At 41.8% G+C, this 17,223-nt stretch overlaps 1 protein-coding gene across 10 annotated transcripts in view; it reads right to left on the reverse strand.

Moving 5' to 3' along the window:
• Positions 1–17,223, reverse strand: part of RBMS3 (RNA binding motif single stranded interacting protein 3) — a gene marked incomplete at its 3' end in the record, with an annotated part of 736,788 nt that overhangs the window by 53,087 nt on the left and 666,478 nt on the right. For all 10 annotated transcript variants that reach the window (XM_081883321.1, XM_081883319.1, XM_081883325.1 and 7 more), the window contains 2 exons: positions 11,327–11,423; positions 4,211–4,261 (listed from right to left, as the gene is read on the reverse strand). In XM_081883321.1, coding sequence (XP_081739447.1) covers positions 4,211–4,261; positions 11,327–11,423 — 148 coding nt within the window. The remainder of the gene's footprint in view (positions 1–4,210; positions 4,262–11,326; positions 11,424–17,223) is intronic.

Consider the following 17,223-nt stretch of genomic DNA (forward strand, 5'->3'; position numbering starts at 1 on the left):
CCTTATATGTTTTAGCACGCTCATTTTCTAAGAATTAAAATGCACAGAATTTTGAGAGATTAGTTGTCAATTTTATTTTCATGTTTTATGTTTATTTTCTTGTGTAGGTGAACCTAATTATGTTTCATTTTGGATACCAAACGTATCTGTCTATGAAATTTATGCTTTAGTTTCCTTTATCTTTTCTATTCAGATGCAAATGTGCTTATAATTTAACTTACAATTTACGTAAAGTAACTATAGTAATGAGATAGTTCTGTGATGACACACAAGGAGCTTAAATTATTTAAGGCTATTGCATCCAAAGGATTAAAATTATATGTTGCAATCTGGAGGCTTTCCAATAAAGCAAAATAGCCGATAGTAAATTAAAAGAACAACATGTCAATGGAAATAGCTGAATATACACTATCTATCTATCTAGAAGCACATGCTTCAAGGTTACCTTTAGGGTAACTGCTGGGTAAATTTATGAATGGGTTTCAGAAGTCATTGGTTAGTTTAGGGGAAACCCTGGTTGGTTTCAAAGTTAGGAATCCATAAAGGATGAATCTCATGAAAACACTGAATGATATCCCAAAATGCAAAAAGAGATGGAATCCATTCTCTGTGGTATGTCCCACAGAGGAACTTATGGTCTTCAAATAAAAACATCTTGGAGGTCCCAGGCCACAGAGAGGTTAGGCTGGCCTCAACTAGAGCCAGGGCTTTTTCGGCTGTGGCTCCGATCTGGTGGAACGCTCTGTCACAAGAGACTAGGGCCATGCGGGACTTGACATCTTTCCACGGGGCCTGCAAGACAGAGCTGTTCCACCAGGCCTTTGGTCAGGGCACAGCCTGACTCCCTCCTTTGGCAATCTTCACAGAATCTCTAGCTCAATGGTTGCCATCAATTTGATTTGAATTAATTTTATAATGAATGATTTTAGAATTTTGTACTATTTTATTGTTGGTAGCCGCCCTGAGCCCGGCTTTGGCTGGGGAGGGCGGGATATAAATAAAATTCATTATTATTATTATTCTGAAAAGGAGGGGTCATAGGTGTTGACCCCTAGGGGCCGAGGCGGTTTCAGCCCCCTGAATGTATTTTCCAGAGGGCGTTCAATTTCCAGAGGGCGTTTGGCTCCACCCCCTGGCTCGTCATGACATCATGTAACCCCCCCCAAAAAAAATATATCCTATGAAGAAGCTGGCACCTCTGAGAGGGGTGAATTAGATGAATAATGTGGCATGCTCATAATTATCTAATGTTACTTTGGAAGAATAATGTGGCATCCTAACTATAAGGCAAGAGCTCAACATAGAACACATCAGACTATTGGTCCTTTAGCTGTGTACTGTCTGCATTAACAGCCAATAGTTCTCCAGGGTTTGAAGCAGGGGTCTTTTCCAGCCCTACCTGGAGATGCCAGTAACTGGACTAACCCCAGTTACCTGGGAGTAAGTCCTACTCAATTCAATACAGCATACTTTTAAGTAAACATGGTTAGGAGTGTACTGTGTGCCACTATGCAGAATCATATCCAAGGACTGCCAGCATGACAGTAAGCTCTATTCTGTGAGAGGGATGAAGAAATGCTTGGTTTTTAATACTAAAATCCTAAGCATTTCTTATTTTATTTTTTGCAGGAATGCAGGCGATTCAGGCTCAAAATAAATGCCCTAGCTTCCAAAACCTGATTCACTGCTGTGTATGTAAGGGTCACAATTCTAGAGCGTTAAGAAATATTACAGAATGTATTTTATTTCTACCTGTAACCAAGCAAGGAATTATCAATGTAAGTGAGGAAAATATGTGGTTTAAAGGGGCTGACATCCTCGCCTCCAGCTTAGGAATAGAAATGGCTCTTGCATGTAAATTGTAGAGGCTCGAATTTATGTTGCAGATTTCAGCACAGTTGAAATGACTGCAGACTGTGTGTGAGAGAGGTCTTAAAAATAGCACTTGGAGGGCAGCAGCGGCAGATGAGCCAGAGTGCTACAAATCAGGATTAGAGTAATATTGCATGTAGGTATGTTATATCTATTCTACGCATATTTACTCCAAGCCACTAAAAGTAATTCCCATAATTTCATGCACAGCAAAACCTATTATGTTAGCAGATGGGCATCTATCTATCTATCTATCTATCATCTATCTATCTATCTATTATAACAGTCATACTTATGTTGAGAAGTGAACTGATGCTCCCAGAAAACAAAAACAAAAAATAAACCAAAGCCTCACTTTGCACATTTCTATCAGTCTCCCACATCTCCAAATCAAGTAGACAAAAATTGTCCAGTGGATTAAGTATATGACTCTGCAGACTTAATACTTTCAAACTGAGCCGCTTCTGATAAAACTGTTGAAATCCAAAACGGGAAACAATCAAGGGCTCACCGTCACGAGGAGCAAGGCAAAATTATTTACCAGACAAAATCTGGTGGCTGATTGCCTTTTCATAAGCCACTGTTTATCAAGTGCCCTGTCAGGTCATCTAAGCACACCAGGAACAAAGCCCCGAATAGTGGTGCAAATTTCACTTACAAAAGTGATATTCGGGGTTATGTTAAGAAAATACCATTTTATGCCATATATTGCAGAAGAGCTGTGCAAATTTGCAAATACTCAGTGGGCTCGATCCAGAAAGGAGGAAGCGTCTTTGGATCCGGCTAAATCTCAAGCCATCTCACAACAAGTCTTCCCCATTATCTTGCAAGACAAGTGGAAGTTACATACTTATTTCTTTTTCAGTGAAGCTGTCACAATACTAAAGTTTGGAATTTTCACCATATCGGATAAGCTGTATTTTTTTTTTTAAAAAATGCTTTAGAGAGCACATAACAGGAGTCATCCAAACCAATCACAGTAGTTCTAAATGCCATCTCTGATTCACTGCTTGTATCCCTTTGAATATTTCAGCAATTCAGTACGGCTCCTTCCTCTCAACAATAAAGACCCTTTTTATTTTTTAAAAGAATGAAACAGGAGTAGCAGCAGATGTGCTCATCCTGGCAACTGAGAATACACAGGAGTGCAATTCCTCTGCTCTCCCCAATGTAATGATTCATAGACTACACAAAGTGTACTTTACTTTGCAATTCCCTTACCATCATTAACGAGCACAGAACCCTCCCAAGCAGCATACCTACTAACATAATATTTCCGTGCAAATCAGACCGAATGCTGGGAGCTCCCCTAAGGGATGTCCTCAGCACACCTGACACCTGGAACCCACATAGGGACTTGCCCTGATCCCCTTGCTGGCAGAATAAGCAGACAGGGAGATTTAAGGGTCAACACTCCAACCCAGGAATCGTTACACAAAACCTCAAACAGCATTGTCCCAATTATTTTCTGGATCCTATTCTGCTTAAATTTCCAGTTTAGCCCCAAATTCTGCAACCAGTAGTACAGGAACCCATCATCAAAATGTCAACTTATTATCACTAAGGATTTGCTGCACATCTACACCTGAAGCACACTAAATTTATCATAACTATTAGCGGGGTTATGCAGAAGGATAAGCTACCCCGTAACACATAAAGTGACCTTGCACTTAGTTAAATAATTGGTCCTTGTAACCCACTGTGACAAACAGCTTTCCAGGGTCTCAGAGCAGAGGTCTTTCCAATCTACTGCTACCTGATCATATCAACTGAAGATGCCAAGTATTCCACACAGGAATGTATGCATAACACGTGCTCTACCACTGAGCTATGGCTCCTCCCACAAGCCGCCATCATCATCATCATTTATTATTTATACCCTGCCCATCTGGCTGGGTTTCCCCAGCCACTCTGGGCAGCTCCCAACAGAATATTAAAAACACAATAAAACAGCAAACATTAAAAACTTCCCTAAACAGGGCTACCTCCAGATGTCTTCTAAAAGTCAGATTAAACCTCAGCCTGGGAAACTTCAATACTCAAGAGTTCCTACACAGCTGAAAACTGAACCGTATTGCCCTTGGCTGTGCATATGATTTTTAACTACAATGCATGTTAGCACCACACACAACAAAGATGCATGGAATCTATCAACTCGGATCTGTCTAATAACTATTCCACTAATCCTTGGCTTTTTTTGCAGCTGATATTACTCTCAGTAAATTCTCAACTAACTTGAGTAACCACGGTAAACCTGCCACAACCATGAAATTCAAGTTCCACTAATTCCCAGAGAAAAAATAAGAAACAAGAAAAGTATGCATGTATGCTCACTTACTGTTGGTTGCATAACGTATGACGGATGAGGCATCCATGAAGTACTCTGAACCTGTGTATCAGAAAGCACTATATTAGAACAATGGTGTAAAAAAAATTAAAACCACACACCCAAATTTGGCAATAATCGTGCTTTGAATAAAATACATAGCAAACTGAAACTTGCTGTAGCACTTTGGAAAATGCTGCAGCCGCATTGCTGCAAGTTAATGGATGTAACTTTTTTTCAGATATCATCTATAGATTTGCGTTTTCAATCTTAATAGCAGGGCCTTGTTCATAGACAGGATTGATGCTGTGGGCTCAGATGCATCCTGCAAACTGCATGGCAGCAAATCTGATCATCCTTCTGGTCCCCAACGGTCCACCTTGCAGGTAGGAGCACAGGTGCAAGGTTGATGCAGGTGGCAGCCCATAGAGAGAAATGTTGTGCGAAAGTAGAGCCTGATAAACATAGCCGTCAACCGTCCCTTATTTGGTGGGAAAATCCCTTATCCCAGTGCCTTGTCCCGTTGCTGTCCCTTATTGAGGATGTCCCTTAAATTGCCCGGGTTTCAAAGGAAGCAGCTCCTCTCCCTCCCTCCCTGCCGGCCAGGGAGGAGGGAGGCTCCAACTGTGTTGCTTGGCTGTGTTGCTCACCCAATAAGGAGTCTAAGAACGACTGGGGGGGTGGAGCTTGCATGCCTTGTGCCGATCAAATCGGCCGCGTTGCCTGGGGACTCGCCTTTGCTCAGTGCTTCCCAGCAGAGAGGTGACGGTGGTTTTCCTTGCTGCATCCCCTTTGCCGGGTTGCTGCGCTGTGGGAACCACCGCTTGAGGCTTCGTTTGGCTGCTGGCTGGGCTTTCTGCCTTTGGCTCGGAGGGGCTCAGAAGTTGAACATACCTGTGCCTGGAAAACCCCTTATTTTGGCTGCTGGTCCCTTATTTTCAAATCTGTAAGTTGACAGCTATGCTGATAAATGGGCAAGCAATGCTACTAAAACTAACAAATAATGCTGAATATTGTAACTAAAATAGAGCCAGGGCAAGTTTATGTCGAGAGGGCATATTCCCCTGGTTTATGGACTTCAGGCTACTTGACTCACAGCTTTGTTCTGAGTCAATGTACACACAAGAGATGTACACACAAACAAGTGTACTACTGACAGAGGCTTTTGGTGTTTGTGATAAAATTAATCGACTTCAATCAAAGCAATATATTACAGAGTTAGACAATTAAGGGACAGTTTTCACATTACATAAATGGGCTTCCAGGAAAATCAATCAACTCAAGAGAATGATGGCTAGCATTTACTCAGGAATAATTAGCATGCTCTTGAGCAAGAAATGTGCACATCCTATGTTGACCAAATCCTCTTTAAATTAAAAGCACAGTTCAAAAGTTGAGAAGCATGATTCCTAAGTAACCTAATTAAATTCTCATTGGTAGGAAGTTAAAAGTTCAGTAGCCTTTCAGAAAATATTCCAGTTTCTCAATGAATACTGTCACAGCCCTTAGGTCATAGGATAAATATTTTTCAAAGAACAGCTAGAAATATAGGAAGCTGTCTTATAACAGGCCTATAGTCCAGTGTTGTCTACTCAGAAGTGCGCTGTACTCACTGTTTGTTGATCAATTTACAGAGCTCTTACTATAACACAACATACAACAGAGGAACATGATTCTAGAGAGCCTGAGCAAATCGTGTTCCATAAGGGAGATGATCATACTCCCCAAAGTATGTCATTCATGTCAACTAGAAATCAAGCAAAATACTCTGGTGACATTGCAGCTTTCCCATTCAAGTTGTCTGAGTCAGTAAGTATCAAAGTTCACTCTGACTATTGCTCTGACAACTACATTTCCTTTGGTGGCATTTTTAGTAAATGTTTCCGATTTCCCTAGCAACTTTGCATTGTAGAAGTGATAATAGAATATGAATAACTAACTGCAAATAAAGTAACCACAATTTGCAGTGTGTGTGCGTGCGCGCGCGTGCACATTCCACAAAGGCTCTTATTTTTTCAAATATTGATTATCAGCGTTTAGGACTACATGATATCGGGCGCTTGCCACCAATTGGTATGAATTCTCATAAGGGGATGATCCATTTTCAGGCAGCGGTAAAAGTGATGATTTCGAAATAATCGGCAAATACCACCAAGTGAATTTCAAGCTTGGCTAGGAAGCATTGCCACTTGGTGATGAGAAATGGAACTGCACGTTTTCTTTGAACTAGGAAATTTCCTTTCCAAGTTCTGTCTTTGCTAATTCATTTGATAAGTCTTCTAGAGAGGAAACAGTCTGCGCCCTTCTTTTTGCCTTTGTGGATTTTCATCCTTTTAAATGTATATCTCAAAAGGCATTTAAACATCATCTTCTGTCTTCCTTTCTTGAAAAAAACTTTAAAACCTTTTAAGTTTACACCTACTCCTTCTGGGTCGTGTACTCATTTCCCCCCCTCTCGGTTTTGTTTGACTAATACTTTCCCCCTCATTCCACAGAATCTGTTTTAATTCCTCAGATGTTTCAGAAACAAAAGTTGTTCCCCTGTTTCTGCCCATTGCGCTCCGTATCTTATCTACCTATTTCACATAAAATTCTTTTGCTTTTATGTACTCCCATAACTCCTGAAACATCCTTAGGCAGAAAATTCAAAATAACTTCCCTAACCTCTTTTGAATAACCCATATTTCTTCGCCGCCTTTATTTGTTATTATCAGACTTCATAGCCACCAAAGCTGCAAGATTTGTATCTTACCTGCCCGCCTTCCCTAAAAACAAATTAGAACTTTTACGCTATATATTCCCTTGTGTTCAGTCACCTCATCTATTCCTGTGACTGACATCCTCTTCTGCTGACACTTTTGTTTATAAGAAATCCTACTATCTCTACCTCTAGCTTCCTTGCATTTCCTTCAATATTATCCTTCCTCTCCTAGCTATCAACATGGCACTGTCCCTCTGATATACTTAGAAAACACAATCTCAACAGAATCATCTGAGGCTAAATAACAGAATTCCCTTGAGGAAACATATGGTACTATCTCTAATATGAATAACATCCAGAACAGGCTTATGCAGTTCCGTAGTACATGAGGCTGCCTTTGAACATTGCAATTGTTCAATACAACAACCAGACTACACCCCAGAACGGATTGGTCAGAAAAGCAGCCAACCCTGTGCCCCCCCCCAAAAAATCCCATTTTATAATAATAATAATAATAATAATAATAATAATAATAATAATAATAATAATAATAATTTATTATTTGTACCCCGCCCATCTGGCTGGGTTTCCCCAGCCACTCTGGGCGGCTTCCATAGAAACCGGAAAACACTAAAATATCATACATTAAAAACTTCCCTGAACAGGGCTGCCTTAAGATGTCTTCTGAATGTCAAGTAGTTGTTTATCGTTTTGACATCTGATGGGAGGGCGTTCCACAGGGCGGGCGCCACTACCGAAAAGGCCCTCTGCCTGGTTCCCTGTAGCTTTGCTTCTCGCAATGAGGGAACTGCCAGAAGGCCCTCGGCACTGGACCTCAGCGTGCGGGCAGAACGATGGGGGTGGAGACGCTCCTTCAGGTATACTGGGCCGAGGCCGTTTAGGGCTTTAAAGGTCAACACCAACACTTTGAATTGTGCTCGGAAACGTACTGGGAGCCAATGTAGGTCTTTCAAGACCGGTGTTATGTGGTCTCGGCGGCCGCCCCCAGTCACCAGTCTAGCTGCCGCATTCTGGATTAGCTGTAGTTTCCGAGTCACCTTCAAAGGTAGCCCCACGTAGAGCGCTTTGCAGTAGTCCAAGCGGGAGATAACTAGAGCCTGCACCACTCTGGCGAGACAGTCCGCGGGCAGGTAGGGTCTCAGCCTGCGTACCAGGTGGAGTTGGTAGACAGCTGCCCTGGATACAGAATTGACCTGCACCTCCATGGACAGCTGTGAGTCCAAAATGACTCCCAGGCTACGCACCTGGTCCTTCAGGGGCACAGTTACCCTATTCAGGACCAGGGAGTCCTCCACACCTGCCCGCCCCCTGTCCCCCAAAAACAGTACTTCTGTCTTGTCAGGATTCAGCCTCAATCCATTAGCCGCCATCCACCAAATGGACTGAATACTTCCTCCCAAATGCTTCAGCTGTTCAGTGAAAACTATATTTTGTATTGGGTGCAAATGCTGTAGTTTCCACAGAACAACTGAGGCACCTGAAAGGACTGTTCATGGTTTTCAATTCAGACTGTAGAAAAACTTTGTGGGAAATAAAAATAAACATGTTTGTCTCATAATTTTTAGAGCATTATAAACAGGCAAATTTGTATTCCGAACCAGGTAACTGTGTGAGCTTTGCCAGCCTCTGTAATTGGACAACTCATTAGCCTATAAACGTGGGACCCTAAGTATATTAAAGCCCATCTATTAAATATGCTTATCTATCTATCTATCATCACAATTTCTGCATGAACTGAACCTGAACAAAATCAGTTGTCTCCTTTAACTCAGTCCCTCAATATTTAACTCCTATTGCTCACAACTGATTTATTTGTTCTGTGGTGTTTCTACTCTTTTCTTATCTGATACACACGTGGTGATGGCCAGTTATTTGTATGACAGATATTTGTATGGCCTGGTGATGGCCAGTTATTATGCTACACATTAATAAGGGCTATTTGATTTGGTTTTGCATGTAGGAAAAGGAGAATCACTGGCATACAAGTCAGAAAACCAGAATATAATCTAGGAAAGGGTTACCTTTTCCTTTTGTTCAAAGTGGCTTTTGTCAAATATCCTTTTTTAAGGCACTATGTGCTTTCATACTCAGGGATACAAAAAGCTAACAAATCTTTCTATGCTCAACTAATAAGCATTTCTGTAATCAAGTTAAAGTTATATAAATCCACTGACTGAGAAACCCCTGGTGAACAAAGCATATTCTACAATGTGCTATTACTTCTCATACCATACACAGGACACATAGATCCGTTAAGACAGTATCTAAAGAAAGGTGAGAAAATGTTGCAGGACTGACTGGTAAAGTGTTGAAGGTAATGCAAAACATAGTATTCGCTTTAATATAGCAAAAATGTGTTAGTTTGGAAGAGAAAACTTAAATTGCACTGCCACCTATTGTTATGGGTGAACTCTCATGCAGAGGAAAGAACTGTGTGAAGTCCTAGACTTGCTTCTGGGCACATGGTGTTGAGAAGGCATCCTGGACTTGAAAATCATGAAGGTGGGGGAGGTCCCTTTCATTCCCACGGGAATGGTTTCCTCATTACTAGGCTCCCAATCCAGACTGGGGCCCCCTGGGTGGTTCCTTTCAATATGCCCCTTGCAGTTTGGCCCTATGTTTCATGGAATTAAAGGTAAAAAGTAAAGGGACCCCTGACCATTAGGTCCAGTCGTGAACGACTCTGGGGTTGCGGCGCTCATCTCGCTTTATTGGCCGAGGGAGCGGGCGTACAGCTTCCGGGTCATGTGGCCAGCATGACTAAGCCGCTTCTGGCGAACCAGAGCAGCGCACGGAAATGCCATTTACCTTCCCGCCGGAGTGGTACCTATTTATCTACTTGCACTGGCTTGCTTTCAAACTGCTAGGTGGGCAGGAGCTGGGACCGAAGAACGGGAGCTCACCCCGTCGCGGGGATTCGAATCGCCCACCTTCTGATCGGCAAGCCCTAGGTTCTGTGGTTTAGACCACGACGCCACCCACGTCCCTTTCATGGAATTAAGGAGGCATGAAAAAAGAAAAGTGCAATTCTCTGGTAAACGCTATGCAGAATGTTTATTTTAAGCAGTGACAGAAGTTGTTGCAGGAAATATTGAACAAAACGTTGCCAGATTAAGGCAGCACAGTAGTCAGGGTGGAAGATACCCTTGGGAGTAGGAAAGCCCAGAATACATTATGTTGATAATACAGGAAACCTTTTTAAAAAAATGTTTATGATTGTTTATTACAGCTCGCCACTTTTTTTCTTAATGCCAATCTTCATGTGTGGTGGAGTAGTTAAGCGTGCCTGACTAGGACCTGGGAAACCAGGGTGCAAATCCCCGCTTGGCCATGAAACTCACCTGCCTTGGACCAGTCTCTACCTCTCTGCCTAACCTACCTCACAGATTTATTTGTGGGGGGTTAAATGAGGAAGAGGAGAATCCTGTGCACCACTTTCAGCTCCTTGGAACAAAGGTGGAATATAAATGCAATAAAATAAATACAGTGGTACCTCTGGATGCGAACGGGATCCGTTCCAGAGCTCCGTTTGCACCCAGAAGCGAACACAACCCGCATCCGCGGGTTGCGATTTGCCGCTTCTGCACATGCGCGTGACGTCATTTTGACCATCTGCGCATGCGCGAGCGGCAAAACCCGGAAGTAATGCGCTCCGTTACTTCTGGGTCGCCGCAGCACGCAACCCAAAAATACTTATCCTGAAGCTACTTCAACCTAAGGTATTACTGTAAAATCAAGTTTTTAGTTTATGGGTACTTTTAAAGAGAAGTACATCTCACTGGGCAGATATAACAAACACAGAGCGAAGCATTAAAACCCAAAGGAGACAAAATATATTCTGGCAACCTTCTACCCATTTCAAAAGAAAACATCCTATGTGTTATGTACTGAAGTTCTCACCCTGGGCCAGCAGGGGGATACTGTAGATAGTTATGCAAATAAGGGATCGAAAGTGACATTCAGTGATTGGATAGTTTTAGAAAATTGTTACAGTTACGTTGTGCTGGAGCTCTATATAAGCAGGCTGACTGAACCCTTCAGTTCAGTTCTGTTCTGGCCTGTGAATAAACGAGAGCTCTTTGAAGAATCGCTGTGTCGTCTGACATGTTCACCCACAACTTAACACTATGTATGATCAACTTTGGGTAGGACTGACTGAAAAAAAAACAGATTTATCTGAAAAGCTGGTTCAAATATGACGAATGGATAATAGGGTTTATTACTAAAAGTACACCTAGATCTTGAACGCACCAGGAATTTTAGAACAAATATGCACATATATTTTAAACGCTACCAAAACAGTTTATATAACAGCGTGACTAAAGTGTGCAGCAATTCACCATGCTGACATGCAAATCACAAAGACTCACTTAGGGATACGGGGGGCCCATGCAGTTCCAACATACCTGATATGTAGAGACAGGGGAAGCAGCAATGAATGGCGTGATAGATGTCTGTGGAATCATGCGGTTTGTAGCAATGCTGTACGGTGAGGAATAAAATCTGCAAACAAAAACAAAACAAAAGGAAGAGTCTTGAGGTGATGGACTGACATGCTGCAATGAACTGTTTCATAGCCATTAACAGCCAAACACAAACAGGAGTCCTGCTCCCCACCCCACAAAAAAAGAAAAGAAAAACAGCAACCCAGTGCCTTTTTCTTTTCACATGTGTTGGTCAAGAAGCTGGGAACAGCCCTAACTGCTGCAGCTCACTAGATCCACCACAGCAGGGTGCAACACACAGCTGGGCCAGAGGGGGCATGGATTGGCTGCAGCCTGAATCACTGACACAACACCCACCTGCATCTAAGTCAGGCATAGGCAAACTCGGCCCTCATGTGTTTTGGGACTACAACTCCCATCATCCCTAACCACTGGTCCTGCTAGCTAGGGATGATGGGAGTTGTAGTCCCAAAAATCTGGACGGCCAAGTTTTCCTGATCTAATTTAATTGGGAAGATGAGGGAAGAGAGACAAGCAGAGGCAGCAACCAATGATGGAGGTATAAGGGCAACATTATCACAATCTCGGAAGCGACCAAGAGAGTTGAGTAGAGGTACATTTAAGGCAGGGATTGCTAAAACAGAAGACTTTAAGTGGAGCATCTGCACAGTACTGAGCAATGGAAAGGAACTGCCTATAAAATGTTGGCTGGTGATTAAAACTCAATGGAGCTTCACAAGAACCCTTAACAAATGGTGTAATGGATTTGTCAAGTTGCTTCAACCAACTTGAGCAGACTTGAGGCTCCTAAGTAGTTAGACTGCTACATTTTTCTGGGCCATAGACAAGAACAGTCGGTTCTTTGGCTCATGGCCATGATGTTGGGAGAATAACAAAGAGAGAGGGGAAGAGGGAGAGAGAGAGCTTATTTTATTACTCAGGTTTCCAGCAACTTTAAAGTCAGATGCCAGCTAAAAAGTACAAACTTTCAAATACAACAGAACCAAGACGTACAAACTTTCTTATCTAATTCACATCTTATCTAATTCACTTGTTGCCCTTTGGAGGGGAGAATGGGATGGGCACGCTATGTTTGAAATATAAAGAGAATGGAGGATGCCATAGTTTGATTGATTTGCAATCCCTATCAGATAGAGATGGATAATTAAAACTATCAATTAAATCATTCTTGACATGGGAGCAGAATTAAATTACGCCTTCCTACTCTGCTTCTTATGACATCAACTCCAACTGTAGAAGCAAAATGTGTTTCTTTTTGGGGGTGGGGGTTATTGGGTTGTTTTTATTTTATTTTATTTTATGTTATGTTATTTTTATTTTGTTTTATGTCTCTTGTGGTTTTCTGTTTTGATTTTATTCTGTGAACCACCCTGAGACCTCCAGGTATATAAATTCAATAATAATAATAATAATAATAATAATAATAATAATAATAATAATGGCAAGGCGTGACCTATGCATATGTGAGAGGATGAGAAAAGAATGTGCTGGAAGTTCCGCAGGGCATCAATGGCTGTTTCTGTTTGAACCACTCGCCTGTGATACTGGAAATCCCTCGCCCCAATGAAGGACTGGGAGAGCTGTACAGCGGTACCTCAGGTTACATACACTTCAGGTTAAATACGCTTCAAGTTACATACGCTTCAGGTTACACACTCTGCTAACCCATAAATAGTGCTTCAGGTTAAGAACTTTGCTTCAGGATAAGAACAGAAATTGGGCTCCGGCGGTGCAGCAGCAGCAGGAGGCCCCATTAGCTAAAGTGGTGCTTCAGGTTAAGAACAGTTTCAGGTTAAGAACAGACCTCTGGAACGAATTAAATACTTAACCTGAGGTACCACTGTACTTGAGGAAGGGGAGTTTGCTGCTTCCCTCCCTTAAAACCTTAGCAGGAACTAGGACCATGTCATGTATGACTGCGTAGCAGAGTTTACTCATCCACTTGGGGAGAGCACAGAGGGAAAAGCTGATGTAATAATATAATAATATCTCACCCATCTGGCCAGGTTTCCCCAGCCACTCTGGGCAGCTTCCAGCAGAATATTTAAAAAATGAGAAAATGTATAAAACTTCCTGATACATGTATGTAGCAGTCAGGAGGACCACATTCTATGGAAAGTATTGGGGAAGAGATGCGTCACAATCTGGGCTTGCTGTATGATGAATCATAGAACTGTGGTGTTGGAGGGGTCCCTGGGGCTCATCTAGTCCAACCCCCTGCAATGCAGGAATCCAGCCCACAGCCGTCCCTGGGACTCGAACCATTAACCTTCTGGTAAACAGCCAGATGCACTTACACCTTGCGCCACCTGCACTCATATTGGCCTAATTCAATGGAACTTTTCAATGAAGATAACCACTTGTTGACTACAACTATTATTATTAATCGAGTGATCTTCTGTAGCCACTGAACTACTTCAATGAAGTGCACTACTGCTTAATTGCAAGGACTGAACTATCAATCATAGAGAACTCTAGTCATGATTTACTGTAATCATTTGAGTCTTTTATTGAACTGAGCATGGTTTAATTACAGTTAGCAGATCTTCAAAGGTTGAATAGACAAAATAATTGAACGAATCCAAATGAAACTCACAAGTCTTTGTTCTGGCAACAGATGCATAATTGAACAACCTAATTATGTGCTGTATCAGTTGGTAACGGATCGCTAAACCAAGTTAACTGATGGGTAGAGGAAACAGCTCTGATTCTCAGTGACCCTCAAGGATCCCAGATAGAGATCTTTCAGATCACTTAACTATGTGATCCTTTTTAAACTGGAGATGCCAGAGACAAAAAATGGAACCTTCTACGTACATGCAAAACATGTGCTCCACTACTGAGCTTTGATCTCTTTCCAAGTGTTGGTGATTATGTTCGTTGAGCAATAATGATTCACTAACTATTGATGGGAAATCGAGGCATTTCATCATTTTTTTGTCAAGCAAAGAGCAAAAGGGGTAGTTTCTCTACTGAGAAAATACACTTTGAGGCTCAGGAGTAATTCCCGAGTAGTTCAAAGTCCAAACTCAAGGGGAATCTAGGCTATCTGGAAGAACAATTTCAAAGGTTTAAAAGGATTTGACATTCAGATGTCCAGCTGCCATTGGATTAGCCTAGAGGGCTAATGCAAGTTCAACCCATTGAAGGACAATGGCTAGAGATGTCTCTGAAATCAGCATCTGCAGAAAGGAGGCTATTTTGAAGGAAATGTGAAATGATGACCATTTTGAAATAAAAGGTAAAAAAATAATAATTGAGGTTGCAATAGGTACACACCCATAAGCACTGACGATGTGTCTGAATGGGGGGGGGGATGTAGCAATGAGACATTCCCTATTAATTAAATATTTTTAGAATGACACTGGGTCTCTGGAAACAAGATGGTAGAAGCTTGTTGGGTCTTATCTATAGTTGAACAACGTTAAACAACAGAGGACGTCCCGACTGATTTTACACGTTTGACCAACTTGCTAAAACAAACTTCTCCCTCTGCTTTTGTTTCTAGCTCAAATAAGAAATTTCCTTCTAAGGATAATTAGCCTTTGACAGTTAATTCCATTTCTATATTACGTCCCATTTTTCCTCTGTCCTTTTCTTGAACTGAGCAGCAGCTATACATAACAATAAATAAGACCTTGTCTGTGAACATCAAAGGACTAATCTGCCTCTAAAAAGATGGAAAACTGCAAGGCTAATGAGAAGGAAAACGTTGGTATTATCTGCCTCCATATTAAAAGAGGTGGTAGAAAGTCACTAAATTAGAGAAAATGAATTTGGCAGAGAACAAAAATAAATACTGCAAATAAATAAAACAAAACTTTAGCCTGGAAGAGCAGCTATAATGACGAAGGACAGGTTATTCTGGAACCCTGTATTACTTATTAAAACAGATGGTAGATTTATCTTTCAGTGAAATCTGCAAAAATTTACGATTCAAATAGCTTGATGACTGATTCCTTTGTCAAAATGTTTTCAATATAAATGTTTGTATATAAATTTCCCCTCGGCTCTTTTTGCTGGCCCATGTAGGACCAGCATGGATAGTTGGCCCCGGTGAATATTTGACATTTTCTCCCCTTATGGCTTTGATATATAGGCTACCACTAAAATGAGGCTGCATTTTAAGCTGCATTTTAAACTGTATTCTAACTTGTATTTTAATCAACTTGTTTTTGTTTTTAATGTTTTTACTGTATTTATATTCAGTGTTAGCCACCCTGAGCCTGGTCTTGGCCGAGGAGGGTGGGTATAAATAAAATTATCATCATCATCATCATCATCATCATCATAGAATCATAGAATCATAGAGTTGGAAGAGACCACGAGGGCCATCGAGTCCAACCCCCTGCCAAGCAGTAAACACCATCAGAGCACTCCTGACATATGGTTGTCAAGCCTCTGCTTAAAGACCTCCAAAGAAGGAGACTCCACCACACTCCTTGGCAGCAAATTCCACTGTCGAACAGCTCTTACTGTCAGGACGTTCTTCCTAATGTTTAGGTGGAATCTTCTTCCTTGTAGTTTGGATCCATTGCTCCGTGTCCGCTTCTCTGGAGCAGCAGAAAACAACCTTTTCCCCTCCTCTATGTGACATCCTTTTATATATTTGAACATGGCTATCATATCACCCCTCAACCTCCTCTTCTCCAGGCTAAACATGCCCAGCTCCCTTAGCCGTTCCTCATAGGGCATCGTTTCCAGGCCTTTGACCATTTTGGTTGCCCTCCTCTGGACACGTTCCAGTTTGTCAGTGTCCTTCTTGAACTGTGGTGCCCAGAACTGGACACAGTACTCCAGGTGAGGTCTGACCAGAGCAGAATACAGTGGCACTATTACTTCCCTTGATCTAGATGCTATACTCCTATTGATGCAGCCCAGAATTGCATTGGCTTTTTTAGCTGCCGCGTCACACGGCATCATTATCATTCTAACTTTGTAATATATGAAAACATTACAATGGGGGGAAAACTTTCTTTTGAATGGTCAAATTATGTGCCTCCATATAGTTCTATTTGTTACAATATTACTAATGAATTAAGTTATAGTTTTCCTTTCCATGGGACCTGAAGGGCCCTGCCTGCTCCTCTCCACTTGGCTTGGGGTGGGGCCTGACAGGATAAAGGACTGCTGCTGCTGCTGGGCAGAGAGGGCTCCGTTTTTGTTTTTCAAATTGCTTTAATTTTTTTACCTACATCATTTTAAATTGTGATTGATATTGATGCTGTATTCTTAGTTTCAGATTTTAAGATTTATGTGGAAATTGTTTTCCATTTGGTTGTGTACTTTTTGATGTGTTTTATTTATTGCCTACGACTTTTGTTATACAGTGGTCGCTCGGGTTGCGAACGTGATCCGTGCGGGAAGCACGTTCACAACCCGCATCTGTGCATGCGCGGCTTGCGATTCGGCACTTCTGCGCATGCACAAAGCGCGATTTAGCGCATGCGCACCCGCCAAAACCCGGAAGTAACCCGTTCTGGTACTTCTGGGTTTAGACGGATTTGTAAGCCGAAAAAATGCAACCTGAAGCATCCGTAACCCGAGGTGTGACTGTACAGGGGTACCTCGGGTTACATACGCTTCAGGTTACATACGCTTCAGGCTACACACTCCACTAAGCCAGAAATAGTGCTTCAGGTTAAGAACTTTGCTTCAGGATAAGAACAGAAATGGTGCTCCGGCAGCACGGCGGCAGCAGGAGGCCCCATTAGCTAAAGTGGTGCTTCAGGTTAAAAACAGTTTCAGGTTAAGTACAGACCTCCAGAACGAATTAAGTATTATAGAATTTCTCAAGAAATAATAATAATAAAATATAATAAAAATGCAGATGACAT

This window comes from Podarcis melisellensis (genome assembly GCF_964234715.1).
Source record: "Podarcis melisellensis genome assembly, chromosome: 12".
In the NCBI taxonomy this organism is placed as follows: Eukaryota; Metazoa; Chordata; class Lepidosauria; order Squamata; family Lacertidae; genus Podarcis; species Podarcis melisellensis.